Below are 16,305 nucleotides of genomic sequence, written 5' to 3' on the forward strand. Positions count from 1 at the left end.
TGCGATATATGCGACCATGAACTGGCCTTAAGGCCAGTTCATACTCGCATACATTTTTGCGATATATGCGACCATGAACTGGCCTTAAGGCCAGTTCATACTCGCATACATTTTTGCGATATATGCGACCATGAACTGGCCTTAAGGCCAGTTCATACTCGCATACATTTTTGCGATATATGCGACCATGAACTGGCCTTAAGGCCAGTTCATACTCGCATACATTTTTGCGATATATGCGACCATGAACTGGCCTTAAGGCCAGTTCATACTCGCATACATTTTTGCGATATATGCGACCATGAACTGGCCTTAAGGCCAGTTCATACTCGCATACATTTTTGCGATATATGCGACCATGAACTGGCCTTAAGGCCAGTTCATACTCGCATACATTTTTGCGATATATGCGACCATGAACTGGCCTTAAGGCCAGTTCATACTCGCATACATTTTTGCGATATATGCGACCATGAACTGGCCTTAAGGCCAGTTCATACTCGCATACATTTTTGCGATATATGCGACCATGAACTGGCCTTAAGGCCAGTTCATACTCGCATACATTTTTGCGATATATGCGACCATGAACTGGCCTTAAGGCCAGTTCATACTCGCATACATTTTTGCGATATATGCGACCATGAACTGGCCTTAAGGCCAGTTCATACTCGCATACATTTTTGCGATATATGCGACCATGAACTGGCCTTAAGGCCAGTTCATACTCGCATACATTTTTGCGATATATGCGACCATGAACTGGCCTTAAGGCCAGTTCATACTCGCATACATTTTTGCGATATATGCGACCATGAACTGGCCTTAAGGCGAGTTCATACTCGCATACATTTTTGCGATATATGCGACCATGAACTGGCCTTAAGGCGAGTTCATACTCGCATACATTTTTGCGATATATGCGACCATGAACTGGCCTTAAGGCGAGTTCATACTCGCATACATTTTTGCGATATATGCGACCATGAACTGGCCTTAAGGCGAGTTCATACTCGCATACATTTTTGCGATATATGCGACCATGAACTGGCCTTAAGGCCAGTTCATACTCGCATACATTTTTGCGATATATGCGACCATGAACTGGCCTTAAGGCCAGTTCATACTCGCATACATTTTTGCGATATATGCGACCATGAACTGGCCTTAAGGCCAGTTCATACTCGCATACATTTTTGCGATATATGCGACCATGAACTGGCCTTAAGGCCAGTTCATACTCGCATACATTTTTGCGATATATGCGACCATGAACTGGCCTTAAGGCCAGTTCATACTCGCATACATTTTTGCGATATATGCGACCATGAACTGGCCTTAAGGCCAGTTCATACTCGCATACATTTTTGCGATATATGCGACCATGAACTGGCCTTAAGGCCAGTTCATACTCGCATACATTTTTGCGATATATGCGACCATGAACTGGCCTTAAGGCCAGTTCATACTCGCATACATTTTTGCGATATATGCGACCATGAACTGGCCTTAAGGCCAGTTCATACTCGCATACATTTTTGCGATATATGCGACCATGAACTGGCCTTAAGGCCAGTTCATACTCGCATACATTTTTGCGATATATGCGACCATGAACTGGCCTTAAGGCCAGTTCATACTCGCATACATTTTTGCGATATATGCGACCATGAACTGGCCTTAAGGCCAGTTCATACTCGCATACATTTTTGCGATATATGCGACCATGAACTGGCCTTAAGGCCAGTTCATACTCGCATACATTTTTGCGATATATGCGACCATGAACTGGCCTTAAGGCCAGTTCATACTCGCATACATTTTTGCGATATATGCGACCATGAACTGGCCTTAAGGCCAGTTCATACTCGCATACATTTTTGCGATATATGCGACCATGAACTGGCCTTAAGGCCAGTTCATACTCGCATACATTTTTGCGATATATGCGACCATGAACTGGCCTTAAGGCCAGTTCATACTCGCATACATTTTTGCGATATATGCGACCATGAACTGGCCTTAAGGCCAGTTCATACTCGCATACATTTTTGCGATATATGCGACCATGAACTGGCCTTAAGGCCAGTTCATACTCGCATACATTTTTGCGATATATGCGACCATGAACTGGCCTTAAGGCCAGTTCATACTCGCATACATTTTTGCGATATATGCGACCATGAACTGGCCTTAAGGCCAGTTCATACTCGCATACATTTTTGCGATATATGCGACCATGAACTGGCCTTAAGGCCAGTTCATACTCGCATACATTTTTGCGATATATGCGACCATGAACTGGCCTTAAGGCCAGTTCATACTCGCATACATTTTTGCGATATATGCGACCATGAACTGGCCTTAAGGCCAGTTCATACTCGCATACATTTTTGCGATATATGCGACCATGAACTGGCCTTAAGGCCAGTTCATACTCGCATACATTTTTGCGATATATGCGACCATGAACTGGCCTTAAGGCCAGTTCATACTCGCATACATTTTTGCGATATATGCGACCATGAACTGGCCTTAAGGCCAGTTCATACTCGCATACATTTTTGCGATATATGCGACCATGAACTGGCCTTAAGGCCAGTTCATACTCGCATACATTTTTGCGATATATGCGACCATGAACTGGCCTTAAGGCCAGTTCATACTCGCATACATTTTTGCGATATATGCGACCATGAACTGGCCTTAAGGCCAGTTCATACTCGCATACATTTTTGCGATATATGCGACCATGAACTGGCCTTAAAGATCACTGATGCTTACAAGTAGCACTTGCATAAAAATGAATTCCTTCACTCCACATTTTGTGAGTGGTATTTCACACCAAGCACTGTGACTGAAATAGTTTATTTATGGCTGATGCTATTCGCACGCGCGTGCGAATAGCCATTTCACAGTGGTTTTGACTACTCGCACGCGCGTGCGAATGTCCATTCCACACTGTATTAGACTATTCGCACGCGCGTGCAAGTAGCCATTTCACATCGGATTTAACTATTGACACTCGCGTGCGAATAGCCAAAACAACGAGTACTGGCTATTCGTACGCGGAAAGGACTGCTTATGGAAAAAACGAATATGATTTTCGCGACGCGCGAAAATCATCTTCGTTTTTTTCATAAGCAGTCCTTTCCGCGTACGAACAGCCAGTACTCATATGATTACAAAAGAGTGCAACCGACGATATAAAACGGCTGTAACTGTAGTTGTAAAACAATTTTGAGATTTTGAGTGTGTTGGAATGGTTAACTAAAAAGAACAAGAGCGAAGTTCTTCTCAAGAAGATATTTGTCGCTGATATAAATCATGACCCTCCGTTCTTTAGTAGAATTCGAAATCCTGAAGTAAATTTGATACACTTGCACAAGTTTGTTTAGATGGCACCACGTGAAATGTGTCAATCGAATAATTTCGAAAGATTTTTTTTGTGTTACAGTTTGTTCATTTCATTTTTACACAGTTTCTAAAGATTGTCGATATGTCAGAGTTTTTAATGTACCCAGTCAATTAAGTTCTTCCCAAATTGCGCAATATTTGAATTCGCGATAGAAATTTTAAATTTTGCGCCAAAAATTCTTAATTTGGGAAGAACTTAATTGACTGGGTACATTTAAAACTCTGACATATCTAAAACTGTGTAAAAATGAAATGAACAAACTGTAAGTGTCAATGTTGAGGTTTTGCACATTATGATCAAAAAATATTTTCTACCGATTCTTAATGGTAGTATTCCATAAATACACATGTATAAATTCATAAGGCGTACTAAGATACTACACTACATCCACTTTTCTTTTATACTTAAAAGAACTTCAGTTCTATACAATGCACTGATCTACGAGTACAGTTATGCAGCTTCGAGATAGTCCAACCGTGATATAGAATCCAACCCAGATCTTTCATCTCATTTTTATCATATTCTTTCTTTTGTTGAATTCAGTTTTCGCTCTCATACTACGATACTACTATCAGTTCCTCTTCGTTTCAAAGCTGTTGAAAATGTGTATGCACAAGTCCACTTTGTCCTTTAACAACAGAATTAAATCCAAGAAATTTATTGATTTGAGGTTTTATTCAAAAAATTATTATTTTGATTTGGTAGAAAAATTTAAATGCGTGCGAAAAGTCAAATGCAATGTGAAATGGCTATTCGCACGCGCGTCCGAATAGTCAAATCCAATGAGAAATGGCTATTCGCACGCGCGTGCGAATAGTCTAAAACAGAGTGGAATGACTATTCGCACGCGCGTCCGAATTGTCAAATCCAATGAGAAATGGCTATTCGCACGCGCGTGCGAATAGTCACAGCGTTTATTTATGCCACCGTAAAGCATCATATTTTTTTAGGCACTAGATGTGTATGCTAGATTGCCACTCGAGGCTGTGGCCAGCGTCTGACAATACACATTGTGTGCCAAAAAATTATTTGTTTACCAAGAGAAGAAAAAGGAAATTCAAACAGGAGTGACGTGTTGCGGCGAGAGCTGAAGTTGAAATTTTCTATTTTATTCGAGTAGTGAACCCAACGCTTTTTTTTCGAGGTGTTATTGACCATCCACCAAACAAAGACATTAACATCAATTTTTTGAAACAAAAGCAATGATGACAGTTTGGGGAAGAAAATTTCTATTTTCTACCTTGTCAAAATAAGAGGAGAGAAAATAGACATTTTATCCTCCGAAATGTCATCCGACAAAGCATCAACAAAAGGTCATTTTCCCATTGCATTTTGAGTGAAGAAAAGATTAATCACACCGCACATATGACAAAGCATTAATCTCCGAGTTTTACTTTTCGTCATTGAGTTGAGAAACTGTATCTTTTAACCATGGATTTATGAGAGTGTAAGGTTGAGGGCCTTTGTATCGAAGTTCTAATATCGCTGGCAATATAGCCCTTGCTTATCAATAATTCCATTGATCTCGAGGAGCTAAATTAATTGTGATGCAATCATTTTCCGTTGGATCTATAAGTTGAAGTTAAGTTTTAATTCTCGTCCTCTTGCATTTATTTAAAACTTTACCGAAACCTTTGTAAGGTCTTTCAATACTTAACAAGAACTCGTTTGTACTCTGCACAAACCTACAAAAAAATCTTTTGGTGATGCAATGACAAGCAATAATTTATTTCCCAAACTTTTTTTTTTTGGTAATCTACCTACTCATCGTGTCTCATGCATAAATTATAATTATTGAATCGTTATTATTTGCTAAAATTTGAAGCTGTACGGTTGAATGATAATTCTCAGCTAAGTTAAATAAGTTCGGTAAATTATTTTCGAACATCTGAGGCTGTAGACTCAGAAGAGTCACAAAACAAAGATCTTATGTGAAAATCAGAACAGATAACACGAAATCCTCCATAGAGATCTCTTAATGGATTAATAAATTTTATTCAAATATCGATGATGAATAATTCATTTAACGATAACCGTGTGTGTCACATCACAACCAAAAATCAACATAAACATTAAGTTTATTGATCAAAAAGGCTGTACATATCACATAATACACAATAATGTCTTAATATTTCGTCATATTAAACTAAATGATAAAACACAGTAAAGACATCGTATGTTATGGACTCAGCATATTTGGTGAGAGAACAAAATGAGAATATTCTTTTCTAGTTTTGGTTCAATTTCGTTTTTTTCGGAATGTGTATTTGTTCTTGCCATATGGCTTTTTATGGAGATTGTAAATCGTTACGTTTACTTTATGAGATTTTTTTTTGGTTTGGGTTTTTTTTAGGTATCACTTTTGAGTTTGTTCACCTTCAGAGTGAGCATTCATGATTTACTGGTACATTTATCCATTGTTTCAGAATTATTTTGTTTTTAGATTATTTCACGATTAACGAAAAATGTACAAAAGAATTATGAAATGCCGCGGCCGTATACATATTTCGTTGGAAATGTTAAGGTATTATACACAAACGACATGTGTGTATGCTAAGTCTCTTTGCTTTGAGATGTAAGCAATGTTTTCGGTATAACGTGAATGTTAAACTTGTTTCACTTCAATAAACGTTATTTTTTTAAGTTTCGGAGAAATTTCGAAAATTACAAGAGAATGCAATGATTTCCCAAAACGGCTAAAAAAATTCTTGGAAAAACCGACCAATCACCGTTAAAAGATGTAATTCATTTCAGATTGAGTAGCAGTTTCTTTACAGCTTTAATTTGTCTTCCTCACACAAATCATCAACGAGCAAACTCCCATTACAATTTCTAAATACACAAACAAATACTTTTGAATGATTTATTTATATAAATTGATTCGAAAATCCAGATAATAAATTATCATTTGCTTGCCATTGCTAGTCTTTGGTCGAGAATAAACGTATACGAGACATAAATGGGCTTCATTTACATTGTCTAGTATATTTATTCTTCAGAATATTATGTAAATCAAATGCTTCATCATTAACTTATTGCTGGCGAAGGTCGAATCCGATTAAACTAGGTATGTAAGTACTACAAATGCTCTATTCAATCGTAAATTGGACTGTGAGCAGTGAGAATTAGCTTCATTCATATTTTTAATATTAAATTGTAGAATTTAGACATTTAGGTTTTAGATTATTTTCCTACTCCTGTTTTCTTAGTGCGAGTTAAAACACACAGCACATACAAGTGTGTACGCGCAGCAATATTTCAAAATTTAAACCATTTGGAGGTTTCTTGACATCTAACATATGAGTGTTAATACTAGAAGCAGTGCTATGGACAAGCACATTCCGTTATGATGATCGTTATGATGATTCATTTGAACCCCGCATCTACGAAATCCAACTAATTGGGCCGATTTTTATATACCATAGATGCACCTTGGTTTCTTGATCGCTTAACATTTTAAAAATTTAACTAAACTGTAGGATGTCGAACAGGGGATCGTTCACGAAGGTTGCAAAGGTTGAAAATGTGATGCAAAATTTGCGATGAAAATGTGATAAAAAGATATGCAAATAGTTGTCAAGGCGTGACATACTTTTTGAATGATGCCAGTGGTAAAAGGACCAAATACGAACTAGATAAGGTTTTTTCTGTGTTTTCTTTTGTTCATTAGAAAGTATTACAGCAGTGGCTCGTATTACAGCAGGAACGCATACCTTATAATTTAATTACAATGATTGAGGATTCTTCCCTTAACAGAGGAAGTAGGAAATAAAGAAATCTAGCTCTTCATTTGTCAAATAAAGTGGATTTCATACAGTACTGTACCTCTAACGACAGACGTTTGTGACTGCTTCATACCTGAATATAGAGTTAGACTTAGTACTTCAAGTCCCTCAAGATTTAACGTAAGTTCCACCTCAAATTGTTAATTAGGCATTTTATAATTTGTAAGCGGAACTTCTTATTTTACCAATTGTAAAGAAAGGTGACGACATCAAACATCGATGTTAATTATTATGAAGATATTATGATCCTTTTGATAAACACTTACTACAATTACACAAATGGTGTATGCAAGATAATTAGCATTCAAAAACTATCTGTCTTAACGTGTCTCAAGGTATTGTAGATTTATGGTAGAAATAGAAATTGGATCACATCAACAAACAATTATCATAAAACAGTTAACAAGAAACAAAACAAAACGTTAAACCAGCATTAAACGCTGTGTGATATGTGAATACAATTTAAATGCCGTTGTTGCACTTTAAAGAAAGAAAGAAAAACAAATTTTTGTTTTCATCATATTTTCAGTTATCTTATCATACGCACCGAGACTATTTTATCATTTGTAGGCACCAAGACATAATGTATACGAAATATATTATCGTATCACGGTTCTTCTTGTATAATTTATTGTTTTCATGTGTACACGCGTCCAAAAGAATTGTTGTGATAGATGAGTTTTGAATTCGTTTTGTGATTGTTCATCAAAAACGTTGTTCACCTCTGTTTGGTATAAATTGTGAACTCTTAGATGCACTTTTTGGGCTGAATGAAAATGTTATTGTTTGTGCAAAGTGCGATGTAACATTAAATGGATCGGGTTTCGTTGTTAAAACAATTTGCACCAGTTCTATTACTTCTAGATAATCCAGTCGAACTTTCTTTATTATACAATCATTATAATCTGTTACTTCATTTATTCGGGATGTCTGTAACTTTGAGGTTGAACTGTCTTACAAGCAATGTGAACAAACGAATACTTCATTTGTTTAAAGTACTGCCTCTAATGATTTATACAAAATCTTTTACTTCATTCATTTTTAATATACATTTGGGTACATATAATGCCACAATAAGCCGACGTGTTGTCTTTTTTTGTCGTTTCTGTCGATAGCAGATGATACTTAACGTTATCCACGAATCAAGCCCGAACTGGCTACATTGGGCGATCGGGCGCTCTTAGGCGCCTCTGAGCCTTTTTCAGTCGATGCGCCTTTTGGTAGCCAGTCCGGCCCTGCCACGAATAATATACGGCGTATCGAGCTTTCATTGACCGTTTCAACGGACTCATGAATCATTCGTCATCAATTCCAATTCATCAATGCAATCACAACTTTTCTACATATTTATTTGATAAAAATTATTGCTGATCTACGTTACGTTTCGAATTCAATTGACGATTCGTTGAAGAATTTTAACGAATTACCAACGGCATTAATTTAATAACTCTAAGTATCGTAATAAATTGATAGCCACAATCGCTCTGTCAAATCAATCCACTATGGGTTGAGTGAGACAGTTGTTTGATATTGTTTTAGGTGTCGAAATTTTTTTCAATTAAAATGTTTACAGCCAATTACTGAAATAAAGCTTTGAAATTGGTTTTATTGCTGAACGAAATTGAGAAACGTGTGAGGTTGGTTTTTATTCTAGTTGACACATAAACTATCAATAGCATAGCCTTAATTTCATACATAAAGTGGAAGAAAGTTTATTATTTTCGGGTATAGATTTACTGAAAACGTTTGATTTGATACCAACTGGAATATCTTTGTAACTTGGTTTGAATTCAGCTATGAAAATAAATAGATTGTGCCACTGACACTGCCGTAATTTTGATCAAAAACGATTTCCAGTCAAAATAACAAAAGAAGGTAGAAGTATTATTTAAAAAAAAACGATTAAGTCCTAAACTATTCGTGGGTGTGTATTTTTCGAATTGCTATATCATTACCGTTAATACCATTGACGCGATATCTCTGTCAAACATCTATAAACACTTCTCCTAATCCATACAACAACAACATTTATGATCGATTTATGACAATCCATTTGATCGTCTTTGATAGCGTAATATTTTGCGTTATAATGTCCATTTGTATCAGGGGTATCAATGACGAGGGCTTGAACACGTGACAGTTGAGTTTTTTTTGGCGGGGTTCAGGGTTAAAAATTTAATGAAATAGAGAACGTCATTTGTAGACGACCTCGAATTGAATAAATGATTTTTAACTGGTGAAAATGCTATATCGAGTATTCATTGCCCTGGCATCCCTTTGCTACAAAATCATTCGGCTTTCGGATTATCAGGCTAGCTTTCGATCTGAATATTTGGCAAATAATATTTGCAGCCAAGGCAATGTGTAATCAACAAGTTTAGCATTTTCCCATTGAGATAGTCCCACAGCCGCAAAAAACTTAAAACGATACTATGTAGATCTAGTCCATCGAAATTTGAACTAAATTTGTTGAATTCCGCTGACGTATGAAATGAATGTATAATTCGTGCGTACTTTGTGAATGGCCCCTAATATGTTCTAACTCATTGCAGATTTTGCGTACCATACCATTATTATAGTCATTAAAAACGGTCACAGTTGGAAATGCGCAGCTCAGCGTATCCCAGTACCTAATTTAATACGAATGTTCAAGTGAAACCTCGTTACCAAACATGATGAACCGTTTCGAGGAAATATTTAGGTATTTTTACCTTGTGAACTTTAAACTAAGTCGTTAAAATTTTAGCATTTTAACAATTCAAATCTGTGAATCATCTCTGAAGTAAAAGCAAGCCAATGCAATACAAAAAAAATGAAAATGCATAATTTGACGTGACACGTATATCCCCTATCCCATTCAAAAAAAGAAGAAAGAATGTAGGCAGTGCAGGTATACCAAGCTATACGTGCAGCTGTACGCATAAACGTAAATGTATGGCATTGCATTCGTTTGAAAAATCATAACATGATTCGTACGATCTATTACACCAATTCGTGCATTCGTCGACACATACACAAATTTACGCATTAGCTCGTAGACCCAAAATAAGAAGAAAGACATTTCTCCCTTTTATTTTACGAAAACCATTGCGTTTTTCGTTTTATCTTCCCTTTCCCAATTTGTTGCTCAAACAAGCCGTGTAGACGATGAGCTTTTTGATGGGTTTCAATAGAAACACTATTCTCATCTGCCGTTTTCCATTCGTAATGTGCTGTGCACACACACTTATATGAATGGTTAGAATGGGCTCAAAGTAATATAGCAGTCCCTCGTTCTTTGGACCTTATGTTATTTCTGTATGAAATTGGGATGGATGTGTTGGTGAATGCGAATGGTGATATTCAAACATTTTCAATTTTACTCGTTTTGTTATCGTTATTTACCTGAGGCATCGATCATAAAATTACGTAACGTTGTTTCAGTGCTGTCATCAAAATTAATTCTTAAATAACTTCCAGAAATACACGTTTTGCGAAGTGGGGACAATATTCTAGACCTACAATATACCTCCTAAATGTGGAGGGGTGGAACATAGTTTTAACTCGTATTGCTTGACTTATTTAAGATTTATTTTTGGATGACAGGCTGTCATTGACAGCACTGACAAAACGTTAAGTAATAGAGCTACACTCGATAGATGAAGTGATGGCGCTGTCGATCAAATGAAACCACAAAGATATATGCGGAATCAGACATGTTGATATAATGATATCTTGACATCTCTCGAGTGATTTAAGTAATTTGCGAGTTAAATTTGTGAATGATCCCTTTTGAAATTACAAAATTTTGGTGATTATTGAATGGTTTGAGAAAAATCAAACTGTGAGACTGCGAAATTCATTAAAAAAAAATCGTAGTCGTAATTGCCTGCGAATGAAATATCTCTAATGTTGAGCAACACCGCCGACTTTAAATAGCATTCCGTAAGAGGGTACATGCACTTCGCGTCTTTACACCCTCATTTACTATATTAACTAATCAAAAACGTTGACCAAGAGGTAAAAGTGAAGTGGCATTAAAAGATGTAAGCGGACTTAACCTGGCCTTAAGCAAAGTTGAGATGTCGGACACTTGATGAATTTGTAGTCTAGCAGTCTGGTAAAGCATCGAATCGAGTAAACGGAGCCAAAACAGAGAATTTATAATATATAAGACGAGCTCATGCGGATCTAAGTCATGTCTTAAAACTGATGGTGAAACAAGATGCGCGTAAACTTTTATGCTTATCGCACTGTGTATACTATGCACACCTCTGTGTGTTCCATACCTCAAAAATGACTGACACGATGGCTCAAACCGTTTTAATATCCCCATGAAATTTTCTACCTCAATTTGAAATACATCGAAACCAGTTCCCCCACTATGAAATAGTTCGTTGTACGACAATCGGACAGTTACGAATCGCTATTCAAGCCGATCGCATCGGTTTTGATTTTAATTTTGTGGTCCGGAGACAGTTTGTTCTCCCATTAGGGCAGAAGTGTATTATACACACATTTAGACACACAACAAAACGGCTTAAATTATTTAATTTTTTGTGTCTTTACGCATTCATTTGATGATAAATTAAATCCGACAATTACTTCGACTTGCGAGTGTTTGGTTCTTATTTAGTGCAGTAAGTGTTGCAGCCATGGATTTGATTTTATTTTTTGGTTGAAATTTCTTTCAATAAATTTGACTAATTGAATCAATTTTCTTCGTTTATTTAGCCAAAATGTTTGATGTATTCGGCTCCGTGAAGGGGCTGTTAAAACTCGACCAAGTATGCATCGACAACAACATATTTCGATTGCATTACAAAGCCACCGTTATCATCTTGATTGCATTTTCGTTGCTGGTAACCAGCAGACAGTACATTGGTGATCCCATTGACTGTATTGTCGATGAGATACCATTGAATGTTATGGACACATATTGTTGGATTTACAGCACCTTTACGATTCCGAATCGTTTAACTGGCGTTGCTGGAAAGGATATGGTTCAACCGGGTGTCGCTAGTCATGTTGACGGACAGGATGAAGTGAAATATCACAAATACTATCAGTGGGTGTGCTTTGCCCTATTCTTCCAAGCGATATTATTCTACGTGCCGAGATACTTGTGGAAGACATGGGAGGGTGGACGTATCAAGATGTTGGTGCTGGACCTAAACTGTCCGATTGTAAACGATGATTGTAAAAATGATCGGAAGAAAATTCTCGTGGACTATTTCGACGAAAATCTGAATCGACACAATTTCTACGCATTCCGATTCTTCTTGTGCGAGGCGTTCAATTTCATCAATGTGGTCGGGCAGATCTACTTTATGGACTACTTTTTGGACGGCGAATTTTCGACGTACGGTAGTGATGTGGTGCGATTCACGGAAATGGAACCGGAAATGCGCGGCGATCCAATGTCTCGCGTCTTTCCGAAGGTGACAAAGTGTACGTTTCACAAATACGGTCCGTCGGGCAGTGTACAGAAATTCGACGGACTATGCGTATTGCCGCTGAACATTGTCAACGAGAAAATTTACGTGTTCTTGTGGTTCTGGTTTATCATATTGAGTGTGTTGAGCGGTGTATCGTTGGTGTATCGGGCGGCCGTATGTTTCGGACCGCGAGTGCGTTTATATTTGTTGCGCGCCCGGTCTCGCTTGTCGAATCACGGTGAAATCGAAAGCATTGCCGAAAAGTGTCAAATCGGTGATTGGTTTGTGCTGTATCAATTGGGTAAGAATATTGACCCGATGATATACAAAGAAGTCATTAGTGATTTAGCGTCAAAATTAGAAAATAAAAAACGGAGCATTGTTTGACGGGTTCCATAACGAATTCGAATTTAACAGAGAAGAGATAGAAAGAAAATCAACGACGGTCAAATTTACAACAACAAAAAAAATGTTCGACAAAATCATCGACTATGATATTTGCGGTAAAATATTTAAAATGAAAAACGATGATTTTTGAAAATGCCTTCACATGATGTGCCTCCAAGACGATGAACGAAATGACGAAAAAATAAAATAAATTTAATTATAATTAACAAAAAAAAAATTATTAATCAAATCGAAACGAGTTCTTTTGTGGTTTAAGTAAATTAATTTAATCAAAGAAAAATACTTCAACATCAGCTACCAAGCTACCTAAATCATTTTCGGATCGAAACACAAATACAAATTTAAAATTCATCATTTTAACGAAACATATGAAACAAACAAAAAAATCTTGTGAATGTTAAACTTTACTACAAAAATATACTCCGAAATGCAACGAAGCGACAATCTATACACATTGTGTGAATTGGTGTGCAACACGAGCAGCTGAGTGGGGACATTGTATGTATAGATATATTAATACATAAACAATCTTAATACATGCACAACACAGAAGCGTTGTTGCCTATTTACCATTCTTATAAATTCATTTTTTGGTCAAATTTATTATTAATTTTTTGGAATTTTTTGTTTCAATTTTTTTTTTTTTTAATTCTTTTTTGGACATAAAAGCGAGATAAAAATGTTCGAGAGTACTATTTTTACGTTTAAAGCGAATGTTTAAAGCATTAACTGATAACAAAAAAGTTTGATTCCGGTCTTAGATGTTCGTACGTTCGAACACCGAATAGAAATACTGATAAGGTCATTCTGTTGTTCCGATTTTACAGATTTTACAAGTTAAAAATTGTAAATAAATTTTTATTTTTTCCAATTTTTGTTCGAATCTTTTTCACCATTCACAACTGGATCTCGTCTCAGAACAAAACGATTTATCGTAAACAAAGAAACCCAAAAAAAAAAAAATTAATTCATCTTCATGATATGGATGTGTAACACGAATACACAATCATGTAAAGAAATGAAATCGTCTTTCGTTGACTTATACGCGCTCAATGTAACAGACAATATATATTGTAGATAAAAGTGGGTATACCTATACCAATCGAAACGGCGTAGCAGTGTATTGACTTCTTTAACATTTTCGTAAAGAAGTGGATGACGCTCGGCTTCCGTACCACGCTCTTTCTAAGTTATTCCGATGAGTATTTCAGTCTCTCTTTGCGCATGTTCTCACTATTGGCCATGTTATGTTTACAGTGCATTTTCAAACGCAACATCGTAGCATTTTTTTTTGGTCGAAACGTTACTTTTATCAATGGAAAAGAATCTTTTGTTCCAAAGATATCTTTTCGTCATTGTACAGTGCACAGTCTGTGCAGTGCCTGTTGTATTCTTGGTTCTATGAAATTAACTTTTTTTTAAGATAAATTGAATTCGAAGCGAAATTCTTTTGAATTTATTATTCATAGAAATGTTTCATGCGTTTTTTGTACTCGAAAATTGAGTTTTGACTGCACTCCTCCGTACGAATTTATCTACCTACAGGCCAACGTTTTTACAAAAAAAAAAATATTTTGCTTAAGTAGATCAATCTCCTGTCTCTTTTTTGTTTTAAAAACGTGAACACAACGTGGCGTTGCTACAACATTACCATGTGCGCTGTACGAATATTTACTGTTTAAATTCCCACATTTGTTTTGTTCGTTTTTTTTTTGTCGGGCGATATAGCGTTAGAGACCAGTTTAGTCAACTATCGTATAGTGTTTTTTGAAGAAAAACTATTTAAAGTTATACCCGAAAAGACATTGAGGGACAAAAAATTTATTAGATTTCTTTGAATGACACAAACTGTGACGATTTTCATGAAATCGTTTTCACGAAAAATCCATGCATTTCTCGTGAAATTTCGTGAAATTCATTTCGTGTGATACATGAGATTTTCGTGGAATTCATGAAATTTTCGTTAAATTTCATTAAATTTCGTGAAATTTTCGTGAAATCTCATGAAATTTCGTGAAATTTGTGAAATCCATTTCACGAAAATAGACATTGGTCACAAATACATTCGAGTTTCAGTTAAAAAGTTCATTGACTTTTAATCTGTAACGATTTTCTTGCAACAAACATTGTTTAATAAACTGTTTGAGCCGACAAACTGTTCTATAGTATACTACGAAAAATCGATTCATCTAAACTTCCCATCAATTGTCCATAAAAATGTCCATCAAATGCACACAAAAAACAATTGTTCTACAAGTCTGACACTTTTGTATTGTAGGTCTTGTTGCAATAATACGACTATGGGAATATTTTAATTATAGAAATAATTTTGAACTATGTCATTCTATGGACATACCTTGGTTTTTTTCCTGATTAATTTGTCGATTGTACATAATATTATAAACCTTTCATAGAATAAACTTCGATTTTCAACATCAAACTGTTCATTGTATAATAATGTTCACAAAGTGTGGAACAAACTTAAATTTATTGGAAATCTAATTCGGACTGTGTTGTGTATTATCACCGATTCATTAACAATTCATTTGCATTTGAAAAGTTCTTGTTTGGCTTACATAAGTTGATTCAACGCGAAATCAGCACACTGTTTGTGCTTACAATTTGGGTTCCATTTAAATGAACTAGGTCAATATTGGTTAAGAATCAAATTAATTAATCTTACGAATAAAATTTTCCTTGCAAATTTTATCGATGAAATAGATCGATTTTGTTTTACTTTTTTTTTAAAACAAAGACCGTTATCAGCCGAAAACACATCATGCGCACCAATTTAATTAATTGTATTTTTTAAAATGAAAAGCAAATTGTACATTCCTGTTCAATGACATATATATATCGATACATATCTATACTGCGAAAAAAAAGTTACAAAATAATCAGACAAGATTATTCTCTTCGGATAATTAGGAAAATTGCTTGTCGAATCTCGGGCTTATCATATTTTATATTTTCATAGTAGTTTTTAAACGTTCAAATTGCAATCAACAAATTATATAGCCTGCCATAATTATAATAATGTAGACGTAACCGTATTGTATACCTTGAAAATACTTTTTTTGAAAACAGTGACAAAAAACGCAACTTTTTGCAGCACACACGAAAAAAAAAGTGCAATATGCATTTTAATCGAAACAGATTTTGATCAATGGCATTCTAACTCGTTGATACGAGTCATTCATTATATTTCAGATAAGTGATTCATGAAAAATAACTGGAAAATATACATCGGTCGACATGTTGAAATTAATTGAAATAA

The 16,305-nt window shown here is 35.7% G+C and overlaps 1 protein-coding gene across 1 annotated transcript; it reads left to right on the forward strand.

Annotated features, from left to right (window-relative positions):
- The first annotated feature begins 11,587 nt into the window (after positions 1–11,587).
- On the forward strand, positions 11,588–16,097 carry LOC119070478 (innexin inx2). Its single transcript, XM_037174836.1, has 2 exons — positions 11,588–11,822; positions 11,917–16,097. Exon 2 carries the CDS (start codon positions 11,922–11,924, stop codon positions 13,005–13,007), a length of 1,086 nt encoding a protein of 361 aa, XP_037030731.1. The 5' UTR covers positions 11,588–11,822; positions 11,917–11,921; the 3' UTR covers positions 13,008–16,097.
- Positions 16,098–16,305: the final 208 nt, after the last annotated feature.

This window comes from Bradysia coprophila, chromosome II, assembly GCF_014529535.1.
Source record: "Bradysia coprophila strain Holo2 chromosome II, BU_Bcop_v1, whole genome shotgun sequence".
In the NCBI taxonomy this organism is placed as follows: domain Eukaryota; kingdom Metazoa; phylum Arthropoda; class Insecta; order Diptera; family Sciaridae; genus Bradysia; species Bradysia coprophila.